The following is a 23,478-nucleotide window of genomic DNA, read 5'->3' as shown; positions in this document are numbered from 1 at the left end:
CCAATACAGTGATCAGTGCAAAAAAAACACTGACACTGTACTAATGGCACTGGGGAGGAAGGGGTTAACTTTATTTTCTGAAAGGGTTAACTGTGTGAGGGGAGTGTTTTACTAGGGGGCGGGAGTGTGTACTGCATGGGGGACACGCTGATCTGGAGAGATAAACTCTTCTCTCCGGCTCAGCATGTCAGGAGCTGACAGGGAACTGACAGAAAGCAGAGCTACTGCAGCCGTGCTCTCTGTCAGTGATTGCTGCTAATCGGCGAAACACAGCCGGTAACAACCAGCCGTGACCCGGCGACTGAAATCTGCAGCCGTGATCGGCGGGACAGGTAGGGCGGGCGCGTGCCCCCTACCTGTTTTGCAAACACACGTTTTAAAACGCGGTTTTGCCCAGCCGTGCCGCCCTGCCAACGTATTTCTACAGTGGCTGGGCGGCATGTGGTTAAACTGTACAACAAAAATGTACATCATAGTTATACATTGTATATAAAGATGATAAAGTATCACTGTGCTGCAGTACACAAACTTTGTTTTAAGTGTCACAAATTTTAAGTAAAATTCAAAAACAATGATCTTTGATGTTTCAACATACCAGTAAGCACAGAACCCCCACCCCCTTTATTTTATTTAGGCCTCATTTACATGGGTGCTGTGGCCCGTATAATGCTTATGTGGCTAGAGTTGCCTGGCGTTAAGTGCAGAGCCACTTGCTCTGTTCCATGTTGTTAATTGTGTGATTTTTATTCTCTAACAATTCCTACAAGACATCTAAGGGTTGTCAATATGATCAGCTAATTCCACTTCCTAGGTGAGGGAGCTTCACATTTTTACTGCTCTAACAGTAAGGCTCCATTCCCACCTATGCCATTTGCTTTTTGTCCATTTTGCAGTGCTTTTTGTAGTTCGTTTTGCGGTTCTCTACATGTGTTTTTGACACGTTTTGTTCAGTTTTTGTTTTTTTAAAGTGGAATTTTTTTTTGCTGCTGGGCAGAATAAAAATGCAAACTGCAAAAAGTGGCAAAAACGTACTACCATGCATTTCAGCAGATTTTCCACTGAAATCTATCATAGCAAATACGCTGCTTTTTGATTTTAAAAAAGTCCCTGACCCTTTCCAAAAATGCAGCAGCCCAAATAAGCATAGATGTGAACATGTTCCATAGGAAACCATGTTAAAAAGGACTGTAGTGCGTTTCTGTAGAAAGCACTAAAAACGCACTGGTGTGAAAGGGGCCTAAAGAACTCGTTCCGCAATTAAAATTTAAACTGGTTTTCTTCTAACCTTTTCAGGGACCTTAAAGTAAACCGTTTACTACAACTACTGTAGTCTCCTTTGATATATTTGCACATTGTAATCATACCCCTCCTCTTAACCACCTTTTCTTCAGAGTGAATTAGTAATCTCTGTAATCGCTCTTCATAGCCAAGATCTTCCACTGCCCTTATTAATTTCCCTGCACTTTACTGAACTCTTTCTAATTCAACATCTTTCCTGGGAACTGGTGACCAAAACTGAACTTCATATTCAAGTGAGGTCCAATCAGTGTTTTGTAAAGGTTTAGAATTCTTACTTTGTCTCTTGAATGTATGCGCATTTTAATGCATGAAAGTATTTTGCTAGCTACCCTGGCATTGAAAGCCAAATAACCTTATTAACCCCCAGGGGCGGACTGACAACTCATGGGGCCCCCGGGCAATAGGGGATCATGGGGCCCCTGTGTCCTTGCCCAAACTCAAAAAAGCCTATGAAAAAGGTACCAGGGGCATCTCATGGGGCCCCCTACTGACCCCGGGCCCTCGGGCAGTGCCCGAGTTTCCAAATGGTCAGTCAGCCCGTTAACCCCTTGACGCCAACGTCACACAAATATGCGGCCTCACGGAACTGGGCTTTTTTCTGTGGGTCCGCATATTTGCATACCTGTCTTTGTGCTGGGAGCGCGCCGCACTGCACTCCCAGCACAAAGACCGCGGTGTCACTGAGAGCCCCAGGTCCCATTCTAATGATCGGGACCTGGGACTCCCGATTCCGGGTCACATGATCGCTGTGATAGCCTCTGATTGGCTATCACAGTGATCAGTCACTGTGCAGCCCAGCCCCCTTGTTTTCTCTCTCTAAGAATGGAGAACTCCTGGCATAGAGAGAAAAAACATTTTGTAAACAAAAAAAAAAAGATAAATAAATATTAAAAAATAAAAGAAAAAATACCTAGATCAAGGTTTGATCTAGTTCAGTGCCAGGGTTATTGTTTGGGTCAAGGTCAGGGTCAAAAGTCAAGGTCAGAGTCAAAGGTCAGGATTTAAAAAAAAAATTGATATCAGTGTCAGTGTCAATGTCAATGTCAGTGTGTTTTAGGTAAAAAAAACCCCCAAAATGCGCACTATTGTTTCAGAGCTGTACTACGGGTACAAACAACAAGTAACATACACATATATGGTAATCGCTGTGATCGTCAAGAGCCGGAGAATTTATTTTGGGTTGTTCTTTGGTTGTAGGTTATGGTAATAAGAAACACAGCTAAATATAGAAAAAAAAATTTTTTATTTACTATTTTGGGCCAGTTTTACTTTGATAATAAAAAACATCAGGAGATATCCATTATCATTTACCACGAAATGAAAGCCCATATTGTCCTGAAAAAAACGCGGTATAATCCACCTGGATGTACAAAATAGTTGTGATGATATGTACGATTTTACTATCACAGGTCAACGTTGCAAAATTGTGCTTAGGCATTTAGATTTGTTTTACCCTTAGGCACGAAGGGGTTAAACAGAGTGAGTTTTCAGAGACGGGCAAGCACTGAGCAATACTACGGCTTGGGACCTGAAAAATGCTCTGCGACTAAATTTCATAAAGACAAGAAGGTATGGAAAGACCCACAAGTGGAAGCCAGTGCCTGAAGGTCACATTTTTTTACTTGTACTGCTTATCCAGGTACAGCACTTTAAATATCAGGATGATTAGAGGCTGATCCAACTAGCTGCCACATAGGAATTAAGCTCATTCAGGGATATAATAGTGAGGATGGTTGACAGAAGTCAATGAAAGAAATATATAAAATAAAAAATAAAACTGAACAGGCTAGCAAAAATTGGTGAGACTTTTCTCAGCAGAGCTGAAGAGAAGATGTTCCTCCTACAAAAAAAAACTGATGCATGGGGGGTAAAGGAGAGATTATCCACAATTTTTCTGTTTGCCACTGTCCAATCCGCCTCTAGACAAGAGTATAACACACCAGTAACCGAATTCCTAGGTCCCTCAATGGGGAAAGAAAGAAAGAACAAAAAAAAAAAAATCACATTATTGATCTAATTTTCTACTGCTGCTTGATGGAGACTTGCATGACTCTCATATAAATAACCTAAACTCAAAAGGGTGCTGCAAGTACCTTCTCATTTGCATAAAAGAAAAAAAATCATAACAAACATCATAACAGCTCTCATCAGCAGCTATTGCATTTCGTCAAAGGGAAGAAAAATGGATTCTATAAAAAAAAATAAAAATAAAAAAAACAAACATTCAGTCAAAGTTCAGCCTTAAGTTCAAATCAAAGCAAGTCCTCATTAGATCCTGCTTATGTGGCACTTACTCTTTTACCAACCTATAGTGCTTTGGAACCCTTTATTATGTATTATTTATGAATTAAAATAAAAAATATCAGCAAACACAGCTTAAAAACTATACACAGAACACACAAAATAGAAAAAAAGTCAAAAACATAGTTTCCCATAAAAGTAACTAGATTTTCCACAAGATTCAGATCTACAGCTAGGAGTAAAACACCTACTCAGGTAGTAGTCCAGTACTTGAAAAAGGTTTTGTGGTAATAGTAAGTAAATAAAGTTTGTACCTTCAGTGTTTCTGCAGTGTTTTCACTCTTGGCCAGCACACTTCCTGTAATCCCAATAATACTGACAGCATTCACCCTTGTGCTGCTGTTACTGCTAGCGACACAACCCTCGCCAAATTTTATAACTTGCTCTGGGGTCATACACTGTAAAAGAAAAGCAGACAGCAGAAATAACTGAGGATAATTAATCTTCCAGTATATAAAAACAAACAAAAAAAAAAAACACACACGACCAAAATGTCCAATTACATTTTAAATATAAAAAAAATTCTAATGCAACACAAAAAATTACATTTATAATACATTTTGCATCAATACCTGTGGTATTCCTTTGGAGGCCATTGTCTCTAGCAATGCTCGCAGAGCACTGCTTGCAGCTTCTAAAAATTCATCCTGTTTTGGAATATCTGATGAACAAAACAGAAATGTGAAAAACCCAAATAAAACCTAAAAATATAATAGAAAAAAAAAAAGGATTTTTGTATTCCCTGTAAAATCCTTTTCATAAAGTCTATTGAGGAACACCTTTGGGTTAAAATGCCACCTAGGATTTGACACTGGCAAAACAAAAATGGTAGGCTAGTCCTGGATAAACCCCTTCTACTATCATTATGCCTCAATTTAGTAGCAAAGTAGTAACAGGAGCATGTTCATAATCAGAGATGGGACCTGTGTCCCTCAATGGAGATTTAAAAGTACAAAAATCCTATTTTCTTCCTTGTACATTGAGGTAACGGGAAATCTTTCACCTCTGAGAAGTCCAAAAGCAGTCCACCTGAGGGGTGGGAAACACAGCAAACAAAAAAACCAAAAGGCCCCCAAAAAATGATGAGAAGTAGCTCAGTCACCCAAAGGACTTTACACCCCAAAGTTGGTATCAGCTGAGGCACAAATTTCCATCTTGGAAAGTGTGAATAGAGGATGGAGGTGGCAGCCCTGCAAATCTGAGAAATAGTTGCTTGATGTGGCCCAGGAAGTGCTCAGAGAAGCTAGCAGAGTGAACCTTGCCAGGAAAGGCTTAAACTTAATCCATACAATCATAGGCTTGGATCAAGGTCTGCCTTGGCCACCTACAAATGGTGGATCGAGATCTTGTTCCACTCTTCAGAATAACAAGAACTGAATCCGTCTTCCTGAAAGACGCAGTGGCTGAGAAGCAGACATTCACAGCCTGAACCACATCCAAACAATGGAGGGAAATATCCTTTGTGTGAACTAGAGTATAAAAAATGATGGAAGAATTAAGCCTTGGGTTTAGGAGAAAGGCAGAAACTACAGTTGTGTCCAAAATTATTCAACCCCCACTGAAATTGAGTGTTTTGGCCAGTTTGACATTGCTTTTGATCATTCAGTCATCTTGCTTACATTTACATTAAAGAGGCACTTGTAGGTCAGACAAATATAACATAACAGTTATAATGAAATAACCACAAATGTCTTTTCTGTGCTCACAGCATTATCAGTTTTATTCAACCCCCAAGTGACATTCAATCTTAGTACTTAGTACAGCATCCTTTTACAGTTATAACAGCTTTTAAACGTGAAGCATAGCTTGACACAAGTGTCTTGCAGCGATCTACGGGTATCTTCGCCCATTCTTCATGGGCAAAGGCCTCCAGTTCAGTCACATTCTTAGGCTTGCGCACTGCAACTGCTTTCTTTAAGTCCCACCAGAGGTTCTCAATCGGATTTAAGTCTGGTGACTGCGATGGCCACTCCAAAATGTTCCAGCCTTTCCTCTGCAACCATGCTCTAGTGGACTTGGAGGTATGCTTGGGATCATTGTCCTGTTGAAAGGTCCAACGTCTCCCAAGCCTCAGGTGTGTGACGGACTGCATCACGTTTCCATCCAATATCTCCTGGTACTGAAGAGAATTCATGGTACCTTGCACACGCTGAAGCTTCCCTGTACCTGCAGAAGCAAAACAGCCCCAAAGCATGATTGACCCTCCACCATGCTTCACAGTAGGCAAGGTGTTCTTTTCATCATAGGCCTTGTTCTTCCTCCTCCAAACATAGCGTTGATCCATGGGCCCAAACAGTTCTAATTTTGTTTCATCAGTCCACAGAACACTATCCCACAACTTTTGTGGTTTGTCCACATGGCTTTTGGCATACTGCAGTCGACTCTTCTTATTCTTTGGAGACAGCAAGGGGGTACGCCTGGGAGTTCTGGCACGGAGGCCTTCATTACGCAGTGTGCGTCTTATTGTCTGGGCTGAAACTTCTGTACCCACATCTGACAAATCTTTTCTCAGTTCCTCAGCAGTCACACGGGGACTTCTCTCCACTCTACGCTTCAGGTAGCGCACAGCAGTCGAAGTCAGCATCTTCTTTCTGCCACGACCAGGTAGCGTTTCAACAGTGCCCTTTGCCTTGAATTTGCGAATGATGCTTCCTAAGGTGTCTCTTGGTATGTTTAACATCTTTGCAATCTTCTTATAGCCATTGCCCTTCCTGTGAAGAGAAATCACCTCTTCTCTTGTCTTCCTGGACCATTCTCTTGCCTTCACCATGTTTGTAACCACACCAGTAAATGTCTAGAAGGAGCTGAGTATCACAGTCATTTTAAAGCTGCCTAATTGGTGCTTATTATGCTTGATTGCTGCTCGGTGACATCCACAGGTGTTTTCAATACCTGATGGAAAGCACCTGTATGAACCTCTGTTCTTCAGAGTGGTAGTCTTTAAGGGGTTGAATAATTGTGGCAATGAAGAAACCACATAAGAACCATTTACTACTGTATTACATAAACAATTGATGTCATTTTAGTTGCATTTGGGTAGTTACAACGTCCTTGTAGGATTTGATTCTGAATACAATTCCAAATGTACACTATAGTCCCTAAACCCCTTTACAGCATTGGGGGTTGAATAATTTTGGACACAACTGTACCTTAGATAAGAAGGAAGTCCTAGGACTCAACACAACTGTTCATATGCAAAATCAGAGAAGGGTTAAATGCAGCATAAGGCAGCCTGTTGAGATATTTGCCTCTCATATATGATGGAAACTAGGAATTTCACATCATGGGTAAGAGCAGAAATTTAGTTAATATAACCAAATTAATAGAAATAAAGTTTTAATTTTTTTTTATTAATTTCATTATTTTTAACCTTGTTGGCAGTTGGTAAATCTGTATAGTTGTTTTTAAAATCTTTATCTTGAAAGCAATCACAAGGAGCAACTACACATTTTGTATACGAATTTTCATTTCATTTATACTTGCATTCTTACACGGATTGTTTTTTTAAATTACTTATTACTAGAATGTTCCTATTTTAGTAGATATTTGTAGTTGCCTTCCATGTAACTACTTGCTATAAATCCAATCCCAGTAGTAGTTCCTTTGTCACCTTCTGAATGCTGAGAAATGTAGTCCTGGCTGTTTACAAAAGCCCCCCCTCACAATAGGTTCCATAGGTTTGAAAAAGGAGCCTAATAGACTCAAACACATACCCATGACCCCTTTTGCATTCCAGTGAATTATGTGGTCACTTCCAGTCCAGCCTTACACTCCACCGAGATCTTTGACTTCCCAGTCCCCGGTTTGGAACCTAGTTCCTGGTTTATTCCACCTGGCCAGTGGTGATGAGGCATATGCTGGAATGGAGTGCTTTACCATCTGTACACATGGTATCTGTACCAGGTTGTGTTTATGACAGATACCACATTCTGCTACTTTTGTGAGTTGTTTATTTCCTTTCCATCATTAAAGTCTTTTTAATGCTACACTTAAGTGGATGCCCTTTGGTATTATTTTGAATCTGAGATCAGAGAGCTAGAGACTTAGATGATGGATTCCACAGTCTAGCACTTTAACCAAAAAGCGTCCCCTGCACATTTATTGACAGGAGACCTATGTGGGAGATGAGACCAGAAGCCTATAGCAGTCCAACCCAAAGCTTTCTTTTAAAAGAACTTTGAGCATGGGCAATGTTGCGACCATGTGTCAGTAAGGCAACAATACAAGGCAAGGCCTCAGAAAGGAGTCTTGACTGGAAAAAATGGTGATAGCAAAAAATAGGTTGGTCTTTTACACAGAAGAGCTGAAGAAAAGACGTCCATCCTCCCAGGGCACTAAAAAAAAGGAAAAAAAAAAAACTGAGACATGCTGATAGTAGGAGGGGTCATCCTGGGCTGGCCTATAGGGTTTTTTTTTTAGGGAGTCCAATCCTTCTGTAGGTGGCAATACAACGCAAAGGTGAGACTTTCAGTGTTCCTCAGTGATCAACAAAGAAAGGAGACATCAGGACCAATATGGCCATACTGCTATAGTGTACTGAGCAATGCATTTTTACTTTCCTGTACTTTTTACACATAAGGAGGAATAAAAGACAAAAGGGTCCATAGTTAAAAAAAACAAAAAAAAAACAAAAACACACACACAAAGGAAAATGCAAAAGTCACATTACAACCAATCATATGTTTGCCATCATGTTTTTAGCCAGTGACAGATACTTGACATGCCCTTGGCTGGTGATGTCAAATGTCTACTTTGCTTTTCTCTCCTTGTTTCCTTTTGAGGTTACACATTTTACATATTTTATGCACTTGTTGTTATTGGGACAAAGAAGCAGACTATGGCTGAAGAAAATCTAAAATAAATACATTCCAGAAAAAAAATGATGCAGCAATACATATTTGAATGTTTCTGTAGCTCTCTAAATAGTTTAGTTTGTGATTAACTCAATTTTTTACGGCGGTAGCTACTCAAAACTTCTGGGAGAAAAAAAAAATGTCATACAAACCCAGGAAAAATTATAGTATGACTACACTGAAAAACAAACATTTGCATATACGTCTGACACTACAAAGTGCCAAAACATACCGCTGTTCGTTAATTTGTTCAGCAAGCAGTGAGCCTAAATAACTTATGCGCTACCCAATATTTCCATCCTGGGAAGGATGAAAAAGGGTGGACAGGTGCAATACATCAATGAATGGATGCAAGGTTGAAGTACTAAGCAACACAGTTGTGCTTTCTGTAGGGCAGTGTATATGAGCTCTTGTTTGTGCCAGAACAGCTTCTCCTCCCACACAAGCCAAGAGGAAGCAAAGCAACCTGAAGCAGGTAAATGCAACTTCAAAGAAGGGCAAATGTAGGTTGGAAGGAGATCAGCTGTAGGTCAAATGCACCCATAAATCTCTGAAGCATCTCAGACACAGAAAACTCGCCATAAGACAGGGACTGTACATCCAACAACACACAGATCATACATATACACACATACACACACACAGTCATCAAGTCATGTTAATAAAAATACATACAAAAAGAATTTAAACATGGAAGCTTTTTATCTTACCAATCACTAACTTTATAGAATATTGTCCTGAAACATCACCATAATGTACTGTACAGTACATACACTGATCAGCCACAACATTATGACCACTCATAGGTAAGGTGAACAACATGGATCTCATGATAATGGCACCTGAAAAGTGGGTGGGATATTTTTAGGTAGCAAGTGAACATGTCCCTGAAGTTATGAAGGTGTGTTGAAGACAGAAAAAAAAATGATTTGAGCAACTTTAACAAGATCCAAATTGTAGTGGTTAGACGACTGGCACAGAACATCTACAAAACTGAAGCTCTTTTGGGATGTTCATGGTCTGCAGTAGTCAGGACCTACCAAAAGTGGTCCAAGGAAGAAAAACCAGTGAACCGGTGACAGGGTTATGAGCAGCCAAAGCTTCCTGATGCAAGCGGGGAGCAAAGGCTAGCCCATGTTGTCCAATCTAACAGAAGAGCTACATTAATGCAAATTGCTGGAAAAGTTCATGCTGGTTCTGAAAGTTCAGAACACACTGTGCTACGTAGTTTGTTGCGTATGAGGCTGTGTAACTGCAGACCAGTCAGGGTGCCTATGATGACCTGTATCCACAACCAAAAAAGCCTACAATTGCCACATGAGCATCAGAACTGGACCACAGAGCAATAAAAGAACGTGGCCTGTTCTGATGAACTCCAAAAATGGTTTGAAGAACACGAGGTTCAAGGTGTTGACTTGGCCCCCAAATACTCCAGATCTCGATACAATCTATCATCTGTGGTATGTGCTGGAAAAGCAAGTCCAATCTCTAGAGGTCCAACCTTAGAACTTACAGGACTTCATTCCCCTTGGAATTTTCCACATTTTGTCATGTTACAACCAAAAATGTAAATGTATTTTATTGGGATTTTATGTGATAGACTAACACAAACTGGCACATAATTGTGAAGTGGAAGGAAAATGATAAATGGTTTTCAAAATTTTTTTACAAATAAACATATCTGTGCGGTGTCATTTGTATTCAGCCCCCTTTACTCTGATACTCCTAACACAACTGCAAACCTACCGAGACATGGCCGTCCACCTAAACTGACAGGCTGGACAAGAAGAGCATTAATCAGAGGAGGAGCTGCTTGATCAACAGCTCAGGTGAGAGAAACTGTCCACAGGACAACGATTAGTCGTGCACTCCACAAATCTGGCCTTTATGGAAGAGTGACAAGAAGAAAGCCATTGTTGATAAAATCCATAAGAAGTCCCGTTTGCAGTTTGCAAACGGAAAAAGGTGCTCTGGTCGGATGAGACCAAAATTGAACTTTGGCCTAAAAACAAAAAGCTATGTGTGGCAGAAAACTAACACTGCACATCACCCTGAACACGCCATCTCCACTGTGAAACATGGTGGCAGCAGCATCACCACGGTGTGAGAATGCTTTTCTTCAGTAGGGACAGGGAAGCTGCTTAGAGTTGATGGGAAGATGGTTGAAGCCAAATACAAAGCAAACCTGTTAGAGTCTGCAAAAGACTTGAGACTGTGGCGGAGGTTCACCTTCCAGCAGGACAACAATGCTAAACATACAGCCAGAGCTACAATGGAATGGTTTAGATCAAATCACATTAGTGTGCTAGAATGGCCCAGTCAAAGTCCAGACCTAAATCCAATTGAGAATCTGTGGCAAGACTGGAAAATTGCTGTTCACAGATGCTCTCCATCCATTCTGGCAGAGCTTGAGCTATTTTTCAAAGATGAATGGGCAAAAATGTAACTCTCTAGATGTGGAAAGTTGGTAGAGATATACCCAAAAAGACTCACAGCTGTAATTGCAGAGAAAGGTGGTTCTATAAAAGTAATGACTCAGGGGGGCTAAATACAAATGCACGCCACACTTTTCAGATATTTATTTGTAAAATATTTTGAAAACCATTTATCATCTTCCTTCCACATCACAATTATGTGCCACTTTGTGTTGGTCTATCACATAAAATCCCAATATAATACATTCATGTTTTTGGTTGTAGCATGACAAAATGTGGAAAAAGTCAAGGGGTATGAATACTTTTTCAAGGCACTGTATCTAGTACTGATGGCTTGATGCCAGATACCTCCAGGGGTCTAATAGAGTCCATGCATCGACAGGTTATAGTGGATAGTCATAATGTTATGGCTGATCTGTGTATAAGATTCTATAGGGTTTGTTATGTGTGTCATAAGTTAATTCTTGTCTTATGGAGAGTTTTTGGTTCTAAAGTAATTTACCATTAAGGGGCTTCTTTGAATTTAAATTTTTCAGAAGTGTCTTAAATCGATCTCAAACACAAGTGAAATGTGTAGAAAAAGTAAGATGCAAAGAAAATTTGTCTACACACACTAGCAGGGTTGGGGTTATTACCATAGGAAATATACTCAAAAGGAACCCAGCTTTGGAAAAAACTATTATCTGTGTAGGGTACTTTCACATGATTACCAAAGTTATAATGACCAATAATGGGAACTAAAAACAAATAGGTTATTCATCAAAGATTTGTCTGCCACATTCATTCCCTATGCACACAGAATACAACTACCATACAATAGTGTCAACATCTCCTGTAGATAAGCAACATGTACCCATGTACCCTTTTTTGGAAGTCTATATTTGTCCATTTACAGTATTTATAGACAAACGTTTTTTTCTTTTAAGTGGATCTAAAGAATAATGAAGGAAAAAAAACCCTTCAGTATATAGCTCCCACTCAGCCCACCTAATACTTACCTGAGCCCAATCTTGATCCAGCGATGTGCATGAAAGCAGCGGCTCTCCTAGGTCTCTCCCTCCTCATTGGCTGCCGCTGTTGTCAATCACAGCCAGTGCGGAGTGTGCGGGGCTGAGCAGTGCTCTGAGTGTCTTATAGATATACAGAGGTGGTTTTGGAGCGAGTGCCCCCAGAGCAAGCAGCTTGCTCTTGTAGCACTCAGCAGGGGGGAGGGCTTGGAACGCTGGTGGGGGACCCGATAAGAGCAGGTAAGTATGAAATGTTTGTTCAACTCAATTATCCCTTCTCCCCAAGTTTACATTTTACTGATTGCGTATCATTGGGAAAATTTCCCCTTCTTTCCTGTTGCATAAACACAATAGAACATTAACTTGTTGCCGACCGCAGATAGCCGAATGACGGCTGCACTGCGGCCGGCCAGTTCTGAGTGGACGTCATATGACGTCCCCCCAGAACGCGCTCTCCTGCGCGCCCCAGGGGGCGCGCACCCGGCGATCTCCGTGATCGCTGTGTCCTACGGACACAGCTGATCACGTGATGTGGTAAAAGGCCAATCACAGCGGCCTTTTACCACCTGATCAGCGGTGTCCAATGACACGCTGATCAGAGGGAAATGCAAGTGCCGGTTCTCGGCTGCACTTTCCTCACGCTGTCAGATCGTGAGGAAAGTACTGCCGAGAACCGGCAGTTGTCAGAGCGGGGATCGGCACCGATCATCAGGGCACCGATGATCAGTGCCCTGATGATCGGTGCCCAGCAGTGCCACCCGCAAGTTCCGCCCACCTGTGCCCAGCAGTGCGCCCACTAGCTCCGCCCACCTGTGCCCAGCAGATCACCCACCTGTGCCCAGCAGTGCACCCACCTGTGCCCAGCAGTGCACCCACCTGTGCCACTCTGCAATGTCACACACCTGTGCCCAGAAGTGCCACCAACCTGTGCCCACCAGTGCCACCCACCTGTGCCCACCAGTGCCACCCACCAGTGCCACCCACCAGTGCTGCCCACCAGTGCCACCCACCAGTGCCACCCACCAGTGCCCAGCGGTTGTGCCAGTCAGTGCCGCCAGTCAGTGCCCAGCAGTGATGCCAGTCAGTGCCGTCTATCAGTACCCATCATCAGTGCCGCCTATCAGTGCTGCATATTAGTGCCGCCTATCCGTGACACCTCATTAGTGCTGTCTATCAGTGCCGCCTATCCGTGCCACCTCATTAGTACTGCCTATCAGTGCCCTTTAGTGCTGCCTATCAGTGCCCATCAGTGCCGCCTATCAGTGTCCATCAGTGCTGCCTCATCAACGCACATCAGTGAAGGAGAAAATTTACCTGTTTGAAAAATTTTATAATAGAAACAAAGAAACTTTTTTTTTTTTTTCAAATTTTTGGCAATTTTTTTATTTAAAGCGCAAAAAGTAAAGCGCCCAGTGGCGATTAAATACCACCAAAAGAAAGCTCTATTTGTGAGAAAAAAATGATCAAAATTTCATATGGGTACAATGTTGCATGACCGCGCAATTGTCAATCAAAGTGCGGCAGCGCTGAAAGCTGAAAATTGGCCTGGTAAATAAGGGGGTAAAAGTGCCTGGTAGGCAAGTGGTTAAAGAAAATTTCCCAAAGTGAGGAAAATTGCCATCAGTTCTCCCTGAATAGGTGCCCTCCTTGGAAGTTCTTGCCTTACCTCTTGCCTGGGGGTACCTCTAAAATTTAGAATTTCCGTTCACTTTCTCAGCGACAATGGGCACCAGTGCAAATAGAGGGATAAAGCTCCCCAATGGGACACGGACAGAAATAAAAACCTGACAGTCCAAATCTTCCCCACTATCAAAAACTTAAGAAAGGTACAGCCTAGAGGTACACAGATGTTACACAACACTAACCCGGTCTTGCAGAGCTTGAGACTCAAGGGTGCTGGAGCAGCTGTACATAATGGTATGACCTTGAAGTATTTATCTTTTCTTTTTCTTTTTTTTTTCTCTGAGCTGTTTACTCTTCCTAGTGGAATGTAGGTACACATTAAAAACACATTTCAATACAGAACTATTTCCAGTAATGATGCCAGTTAAAGAGCTAGCCATCAAAAATAAAGCGGATTGAATCATTGACAGAAGTCAAACAATTCCGCAACTTATCATAGTTGAGGGATCCTCTCCTACAGTATTATCATGAAAATAGAGAGTTGTTCCTCAATCCTTTATTCTACAGAATGCAAACACCTCCGTTGGCTGCAGTCTGCTCAATACCCTGACTAGAAAAGGTTTGTGATTGTAATAAGACTAGTGCAGACACCTGCTAAGAGACGTATGTAGGTCTATGCACAAAAGCAAGACTTTTATATTTATCTCTAGGAAAAACAGTGCTCTAAAGCTTATAGGTACTGTTAACTTGCAGGCAAGACCGCTCATTGCCAGAGACTATTAGAAAAGTTTCTTCACTAAGAATGTAGTGCTGTAGTACTGCCTACTGCCCTCTGAAATCTAATCTGTAGTGGATCACTGTTTAGAGAACAGTATAGCAACAGCTGACAGGCACTGGGGTGGTGTTACTCTTGTTTCCTGAATGCTTTTTTTTTTAATTTGCCGAATGGCAATTTTCCATTGCAAGACCACGCCGCAACTTTGAGCAGAGCATTTGGCTCACGGTTGTGGTGCAGCCCCACTGAAATCTATTGGCGAGTTTGACAGGGGTTTCTGCCTGTCAAACTGTGCACCCAGTGTTAAAAACTACTACGACTGTGAAGCAAAGCATCATGGCTATGGCATGTGTACAGCTTTGTCCAGCTGTTCTATGGTTGTACAATGTGATGAAGGCACTCAAACAGGTTCCATTGTTTCAGAAATGAAAAAAAAAAAAAGAACCCCTTTATCTGCAGAAAATACATAACTTGAATGCTTTATGACTGCATTAAAACACATTTACATCTTTCATTTTGCTTGCTAGTTTTTGAACTATAAGTACTGACAAATAAACCCACATTTTGGCAAGTGTCCATGAAACTTATGATGTGCATGTTTTATTAGTGAACGTGTCCTGTAAGAAAAAAAAAAAAAGTGCACAGATTTGCTCTTCTACACAACACAGAAAAACACACTGCTCATTCATTCATTAGGATGTATGCATTTTAGTACACTCTACTTCACCACATCTATACACTTGCTAAGTTTGACTAATGCTTTAATTGTTATTAAACCCAAAAACAAAAATGTATTATATTGCAGCTTACTAACTCTCACATGCGGTGGCTGCATTTTCTTTTTTTTTTTAGTGTAATTTTATTTTCACCTGGTGATCTTAAATTTCCTTTAAGAGACCAAGCTGTCCAGAAAAAGTGGCTGTTAAAGGGTTGAAACAAACCATATACATATATAGACATATAGACATATGTTATAAATTTAGTTATCTAAAAACTTGAATCCAAAAGCAAAAAAAAACAAAAAACTAAACTTTCTGTTCTTTCTAAAAAGTGTTAGCAGGATTTCGGCGTTAGTTAGCCAGGTCCATCTAAATCTGCTGGAGAGTCTAACCTTACCCTCTCTACAGTTGACAGCACTGCAGTGCAAAGGTGTCCCTATTGCTCCTCCAGTGCAGTGGAGACATCATAAGACAGAAAGAGTGTTACATGCTAGATTTTCAGGTGTAAATAAAAATAAAAAGACCTAAAAAAAGACATCCACCACAACTAAGGAATGTTAGGTTCAAATAAATATTATTTCTGTTTTTGGGTGTAATTAAGGTTTTGGCAGTCTGCTCACTGCGATACTGAATGTGCAACTAGAAGCAATGTTTACAATAACAAAAATTGGTTTTATATTTTATATGGTTGATATAACGCAAATAAAAAACAATTAAAGTAGAGCTCCACCCAAAAGGTGAAGTTCCGCTTTAAGTCTTTGTCCCCATTAAGGATTGGCACCTTTGGGGAGCGGGTATCCGAATTTGACTGGGTACTCGCTCCCACTTCTGCTGCGATCGCCTAAAACGATCGGAAGCGGAAGTTGTCCTCCCTCCCTATAGTCTTCTGGGACACGTGACAGGTCCCAGAAGACTACGGGGCCATTCAAAAAACACAGCACTTCTCGCGCATGCGCAGCAGGCACCAGGCTGTGAAGCCGCAAGCTGTCACAGCTGGGTGCCCACACTGAAGATTCCGGTGCCAGGGAGAGAAGATGGCCAGTGAAACCAGCCGTGGTGAGGACACCACTGGACTGAGGGACAGGTAAATGACTGTATTTTAAAAGTCAGCGGCTACAGTTTTTGTAGCTGCTGACTTTTATTTATTTTTTTTCCAGCTGGAACTCCGCTTTAGTTTAAGAAACGTGTTGCTTTTTTGCTGGGTTCAAAAGTCAATTGTGCACGTTTGAGACAAGAAAGATTCTAAACCAAAGTTTCTCAACCTGTTCTCAGCCAAGGTATCCTTTAAAATCATGCAAAATCCTGAGGCTGTTAGGACACAGATGGCTGGAAGACTGTAATGGTGCACAATGAAAACCTGTGGCTTTTTGCAACTAAGTCTACACTGGCAATTAAGGCTGATACGAACCGTTGCCACAGGAATCATATCCCTGCTGAGGCTGCTGGCCCCATGTCACTGTGATAGGTTGAAACTATTTGTGGGTGTCTGCACAGACTGCAATTACCTGCGGCAATTGCTGCTGGATGCACACAAAGTGCGTCCAACAGCAATCATTGCAGGTAATCGTTGGCTGTGAAGAGAGCCTTGAATAGCTGCAGCTGCTGGCAACCTGTCCTTACAGTGAACAGGGACGTCGGTCGCACCTACCTGCAGAGACCCACAGCAGGAATCTGATTCCTGCCACTACAATTTGCACTGGCCCTAATCGCCGGTGTAAATGCAGACTAAAAAGATAGTCTTGATCCACCCAGCTGCCTTTATACAATGTTTGGCCAATTTTTAAACATTTTCCAAGGCACCCCTGAAGAAACAGCAGAAAAATGCTGCTATTGGGCAGGTTATGGGCAGAGACAAAAAGGCAGACTTTTGCACTCCAATTCAAAATACCTACCCAATTGTGTGAAGACTAATTGTGAAAGGTGCTGAGAAAGTTCCTGTAATGCGGAGGCTCCGCCTAGACTCTCAATGTCCAATGCTGACAAAACATTATGTAAACAAGTCAGTGCCCTGCACTGCACACTGTACATCCTGTAACACAGCAAAAAAATAAATGTAGTGTTAGCACCAGTTGTAATCACTCTTATATGAAGCCAGAAATAAAGCACGACAACGAAGAAAATACTTTGTAATTAACGGCTTCCATGTTGCATTCTGTGTACAAATCTGCAATGCGTTACCATCAGGGAACCAAGTCTTATCAAATACCTAAAGGGAAATAAAAAAAAAAAAAAATCAATAAACTGCAACATAAAAGTGGAACTCCAGCTTAGTAACCACCCCTTCCCTCTCTTCTAGAACTACAATATAATACTCTAACAACCCTTCGTTCCTTTTTGTTCCTCTTGTTTCTATTCCAATGGTACTATAAACACACTCTTCTTAGGAACTTTTAAAATTTTGCAAAAAAGAAGAGGTTACTGCAAGCTTGTTGCTTACGTTGCCCATACAATGTTCACATTTCAGCCAAAGTTATAGCAGTGTATGGTCTTGCGGGCATCACTCTAATCGACAAAAGTTGATTGTTTGATCAACATTTGTCATTAGAACAGAACGCAGGGCACTCAGTGACACCCTGATCTTTGTGCTGAAAGCATGCCATGTGGCGCGCTCCCAGCACAAAGGCAGGTAGGCAAATTAGTGGCTCCACGGAAAAAAGCCCAGTCCAGTGGGGCCACTATTTGCGATTTGTTACATGAACAATTAGTCCATGTGTAAATCAGTCAGCTGATCTGCATCAATGACCAATGGGGTCCTGCGCTAACACAGGATCTGGAAACACAGCAGGGAGAACAGGATTTAGAATACCCTGATATAGCCAGACACCTCAGCACCAGAAATCTGGGCTCCGGTCTCTGATTGCTGAACTCCAGATTCAATACAACATCCCTGTGCTCAGAGAAAGCAGTCAGAGTTTGCTTCTGTGTCAGACAGAGAGGAACTAATGACTGTAAGGTCTCACTAGAGGGAGTCCAGAAGGAGATGCTGGGACATAGTTCTGCACTTGTGTATGCTGCAATAGGGACTGCTGAGACTTGCAGTTCCTCATTGTCTGGGAGCTGCCATTTGGACACTGGGACCTGTAGTTCCACACTGGGAGTGTGGCTGTTATGTGGATACGGAGATTGCTGCGACTTCTAGTGTTACGCTGACATGGAGTGCGATTGTTGCTAGCGTCAGAATAACAGTTGGTACACTTGGATTGTGATTTTGTTAAATGCTGGAACTCTGACCCATGCTATTATATTTGTGCCCTCCATCCTGGCCCTTATTTGTCCTACTGGTTGTTAAAACCATCAGGTGCTGTGTGTGGTGTGGCGAGCCTCAATGTGCTCCCTTTCTGCACTCACAGCAAAAACATTTCTATTATAACACACACACCTTGTTATAACCTTGTCAACAATATGCATTGTGCAGTAGATGAGACTATTCTCTGACTGGCTTTTTCAACTGATAAAACTCCTCAGACTACAACTTTAAAAATTATACTTTTTCTATAGAAATCTTCGTGATGCCGACTGATCTTCAGTGTAGGATTTATTCCTCCATTGCCATCTTAATATATTACAAATTGCTGTCATAGGTACATTTTTAAGAAAAAATAAATAAGCAGAGCTCTCTGTGATTGCCCCAGAAATTAAGCTGCCACAGATGCCTGCATTATAAGACTGGCTGAAAATGAACAATCCTCTGGAAGGTAAAATCGTTCATGCATATGTATTTAAAAGTGCGCTGCCCCCACAACCCTGGTCCCTGCTGCATTTGGGTGATTAGCAGTTACTGCCCACGTAACCGGTGCATCATTCCAGGGATTTGAAGGCTCACTCTTCTTCCCCTTCTTTCCTTAGGGCTTCTGGGACAGATCAGAGTGGCTCTTATTTCTCATGTGCTGGCATGTGACCACTTTGACCAATTGGATTCACTTTGACTTGTCACAGAAGAAAATTAAAATCCCCCAACCACTGCAACCATTGAGGCGAATGCAGCAGGGACAGGGGAGTGGGGGGAGATGTAGTGTGTTATTTGTGAAAATGTAAATTTACACTTTAACTGTATAATTTGCAGTCTGACTGTAGTTCCACTAAATTAATTTCTGTGCCCTAAATAAATAGTGATACGATTTTTATTTTGCCCACACAATATACTACATCATATGGCCACAAATGAAAAACATGCCATGTTGATCTGTACCTTTTTTGGGATGAAGTGATCAAGGAGAGCTGAGTGAACTTCAGCAGACAAGCACAGTGGAGTAAGAAGCTGGCCTCCATCAGCCACAGACTTCTCTAAGCTAAATTCACTCTCATCGCTGCTAGAGAGCTCTTCCCATTCATCATCAGATGGTTCTGGGGATACAAATGATTATTTAATCAATTTATTGCAATAGGTAAAAACAAAAAGCAAACAATGGAAAAAAAAGTAGCAAGTCCCAATCACAACTACTTGAAAAACACAAGCAATTACAAAGATTATTTCTAGTCAAACACAAAAATGGCCAACAATTCTTGAACTGAAGTTAAAGCAGACATTCCTCATGCACTTTCCATCATTGCACTGTTACCTCCCCTTCTCTAGCCAAACTTCAAATTAATTTTCCCTAATACTTTTTTTTTGGACCCCTCCTAGCACTACTAGAATTCTCACCTAGGGGAGACTGGCAGTCCGGTTGCCCACAATTTACTGCATTATAGATGTCACGCTTCCCAGATGGCATTGGCATACTCTAAATCGCATGTGCTGCTGCAAGAACCCAACAGCCAACCCCCTGATGACATAGGTACAGAAAAGAGCAGCATGAAACCAGGTAAGTGGCATCAGACTGCAACAGGGCAACCCTGTAGTAACTGAACAGGTTTGTTTTGAGAATAACCTAATAAGCAAGGTAAGAGGGCATTAAAAAAGAATAAATAAAAACATGTGCACACAAATTTGGGGTGAAGATCCTCCTTGTGGGGATGTAAATCACAATCTCTCCATTTAGTGTGTGGTTCTGCATGCCCGCATGTGTGTCTACATACATTTGCAGTGTGTTTAGGCATTTTCTTTTTTTAACCGCTTTCCTGCCGCCCTATAGCAGAAATACGGATATATATATATATTAGATATAGATAGATATTAGATCACGTATATATACACATGATTTTTCAGTTTCGGGTAGGGGCATGCGCACACCCTACCCTCGCTGCCACTGGCGGCCTCAGTTGTCAATCACCGGGTCTCAACTGGTGATTCCCCACTGGCATCCGGCAATCGCCGAGTATCACTGACGATATTTATGTAAACAAAACAGATCTCTCTCCTGTCAGCTCCTGCACATTGCTTGTATTGCTCTGCATAGCAGAGCAATACAAAGCAATGTGCTGACACAGTGAAACGCACACAGTAAAACAGCACACTGTTAACCCTTTGTTTGCCCCAGATGTTAACCCCTTCCTGCCCGGTGCCATTAGTACAGTGTCAGTGACACTAATACAGTGATCAGTGCTAATAAAATGCACTGACAGTTAGTTCACCCCAGTGTCAGAATGCCCGCCGCAGTCCCGCAATAAGTTGCTGATATACACACACACACACACACACATTTTTAGACATTATAACTTTCACATAAACCAGTTAAAGTACATGTATTGGGATTTTACTGGACATGTTTAATAGCAAACAGTCAAAAATATTGTTTTTTTTCTCAAAATTGTAGGTCTTTATAGTGCAAAAAATAAAAACCGCACAGGTGATCAAATGCCACCGAAAGAAAGCTCTATTTATGGGAAAAAAGGACCTAAATTTCATTTAGCTGCAGTGTTGCATGACCACGCAATTGTCAGTTAAAGTAACGCAGCGCCGTGTAGTGAAAAATGGCCTGGTCAGGAAGGGAGGTAAATCCTCTGGAGGGCAAGGGGTTAATAATGAGGTGCATTTACATGTGGTTGCATTCCGTTCAAGTGCATTCCGGTGCAAAAAGATGAAACAGGCTTTATTTTTATTTTTTATTTAATGCACATGAAATCACCACAATGGGGTAAACTAGACTTATTGAAATACTTTCATGTTTCTTGCATATGCATTCACACTGCATTTAAAGCGTGTTTGACTGCACACGGTGTAAACAAGCCCTAAAGCAATAAAAAGACAAGTGCTAAAAGTGAATTAATTTTAGACATCAAGGCATCATTATGAAATGGTTTCCATCCCTGCTGACGGGAAGACCATAACAACCATGGCTTAATTTGTACAGTGTTGCAGCAGATATCAGTTCTGGATAAATCAATCATTTGAAAAGCTAAAAAATATATTGTTTAGAAATGTACAAACCATCACTGCAGCACAAGTTAACAATCATTTCCAGTGCAGATTTCTGAGCCACCAATAAACAGGATGCTTGCTTGAGCTCTTCATTTGATACCTTGAACAAAGTTAATAAAAATGAACACACAGTTACTATTGGCCACCTCGTGTAATAGACTGTGCAGTGGGGTATATTTCTCCAATCCAATGAGCATTGTTTTGTGTGTACCGCTACAGATTCTGAATTCACACTTTTTTCAATTTAACCACACTGGTACTACAATTGTGCAGAAAGTCATTTTAAGAATGGGAGTTCTGAGCAAGGGGAGGGGGGTGGTTTGAAAGCATCATTGGCCGTCACGTGATTAAAACATGAATGACACAAATGCACAAAACAAACGGGTATGTACACAATTCAGTCACCAACATCAAAAAAGTCAAAAATTGAAAAGCCTCTACTTTGCAATAAAAATTAAAAAAAACCTTGCAGTGGGGCTCATCCCACACTGTAAATGTTAAATCCTCATTTCTGCCTAAGATACCAGTACATTTACTTATCCTCACTCAAGCAGGCTCCTCCTTCCACTTGACCATTTCTTCAGTCTCTTCTCAACAGCCCCCTTTCCGGTGGTCGCAGCTGTGATGTCATCACATGCAATAGAGGACCATCAGTCTTGCATTGTAAGTGAGGAAAATGAGGGCCTACCGGAGTTGAGCTTTAAAGCTCAACTCCAGGCAGGTTTAAAATACACAAATGAATGCCATTCTGTATTCATTAATACATCAATAAATGTAATGTGCTAACTAATAGGAGGAGAGAGCAACACTTAGCAGGTAAACAACTCCAATTTGTATTTCATATGTGCATTTAACAGTATGCCTGTAGTCCAGCTAAGTAAATTACCTAAAATGAACAGAAAGACATTTCCTTGTGATACAGATTTTAACTTTTTAAGTCAATGAAGGACTTTAAAAATTTGCCTGGAAATCTGATTTAACAAAAAAAGGTAAAATCACATGTAACATAATCCCCTTAACAGGGAACATTACTACAAATCTACAAAAAAACAGAATACAATTATTTGCACTGCTTGTGGTAAACCATGTTAATCTTTACTTGAGACGCTATTTTTATATATAATCATGTTACTGACCTGTTGCCAAATTAACTAGTTGAAAAATGTTCTTTCAGCTCTTCCATGTTAGCACCACTTACTATGCCAGCTTTTTGTTGCCCTGTCCCAACCTTTTTTGAGACATGTTGCTGCCATCGATTTCAAAATGACCTTATTTTTTTCTTAAAATGGTACATTTTCTCACTTTATACATTTGATGTTTTCTATTTTCTACTGTGAATAAACTATGAGTTTATGAGATTTGCATATCATTGCACTCTGTTTTAATGTAGATTTTACAAGTACCAACTTTTTTGGAATTGGGGTTGAATATTTCTATCTTCTATTTTAGCAGCAGTCACGAAGTTGACTTGATTTCAAATAGCTGTTACACCTGTATTTTGTCACTGCAAAGCCGGTAAGATTTAAGTTTTGAAATTAGAACCTGCAAAGTTAGGTCAGTAGATGTAAAGAAGAAATGCTGCATGAGTCCATACAAAATTTGGACTGCAGAGAAAAAAGCCAATGTTCAAGGTTTGTCTAAACAGGTCACGTACCTGGATTTTACAGGTGAAGCTCGAAATATTAGAATATTGTGCAACAGTTCGTTTATTTCAGTGATGCAACTTAAAAGGTGAAACTAATATATTAGATAGACTCATTACATGCAAAGCAAGATAGTTCAAGCTGTGATTTGTCATAATAGGGATGATTATGAAAACCCCAAATCCACAATCTCATGAAAACCCCAAATCCACAATCTCAGAAAATGAGAATATTGTGAAAAGGTGCAATATTCTAGGCTCAAAGTGTCCCACTCTAATCAGCTAATTAAGCCATAACACCTGCAAAGGGTTCCTGAGCCTTTAAATGGACTATCAGTCTAGTTCAGTAGGAATCACAATCATGGTAAAGACTGCTGACTTCACAGTTGTGCAGAAAACCATCATTGACACCCTCCATAAGGAGGGAAAGCCTCAAAAGGTAATTGTAAAAGAAGTTGGATGTTCTCAAAGTGCTGTATCAAAGCACATTAATAGAAAGTTATGTGGAAGGGAAATGTGTGGAAGA

General features: G+C 41.0%; 1 protein-coding gene across 1 annotated transcript in view; it reads right to left on the bottom strand.

Annotated features, from left to right (window-relative positions):
• Positions 1–23,478, bottom strand: part of HEATR3 (HEAT repeat containing 3) — a 68,909-nt gene that overhangs the window by 11,539 nt on the left and 33,892 nt on the right. The window contains exons 8-13 of the mRNA XM_089689478.1: positions 21,320–21,410; positions 19,202–19,356; positions 17,136–17,218; positions 16,905–17,041; positions 4,173–4,261; positions 3,855–3,998 (exon numbers count right to left, since the gene is read on the bottom strand). Of these exons, the coding sequence (XP_089545604.1) occupies positions 3,855–3,998; positions 4,173–4,261; positions 16,905–17,041; positions 17,136–17,218; positions 19,202–19,356; positions 21,320–21,410 (699 nt within the window). The remainder of the gene's footprint in view (positions 1–3,854; positions 3,999–4,172; positions 4,262–16,904; positions 17,042–17,135; positions 17,219–19,201; positions 19,357–21,319; positions 21,411–23,478) is intronic.

The sequence above is a fragment of the Staurois parvus genome, unplaced genomic scaffold (assembly GCF_062004578.1).
Source record: "Staurois parvus isolate SC_StPar_1 unplaced genomic scaffold, SC_StPar_1.0 ptg000476l, whole genome shotgun sequence".
Taxonomy (NCBI): Eukaryota; Metazoa; Chordata; class Amphibia; order Anura; family Ranidae; genus Staurois; species Staurois parvus.
This window is presented reverse-complemented; position numbering and strand designations above follow the sequence as displayed.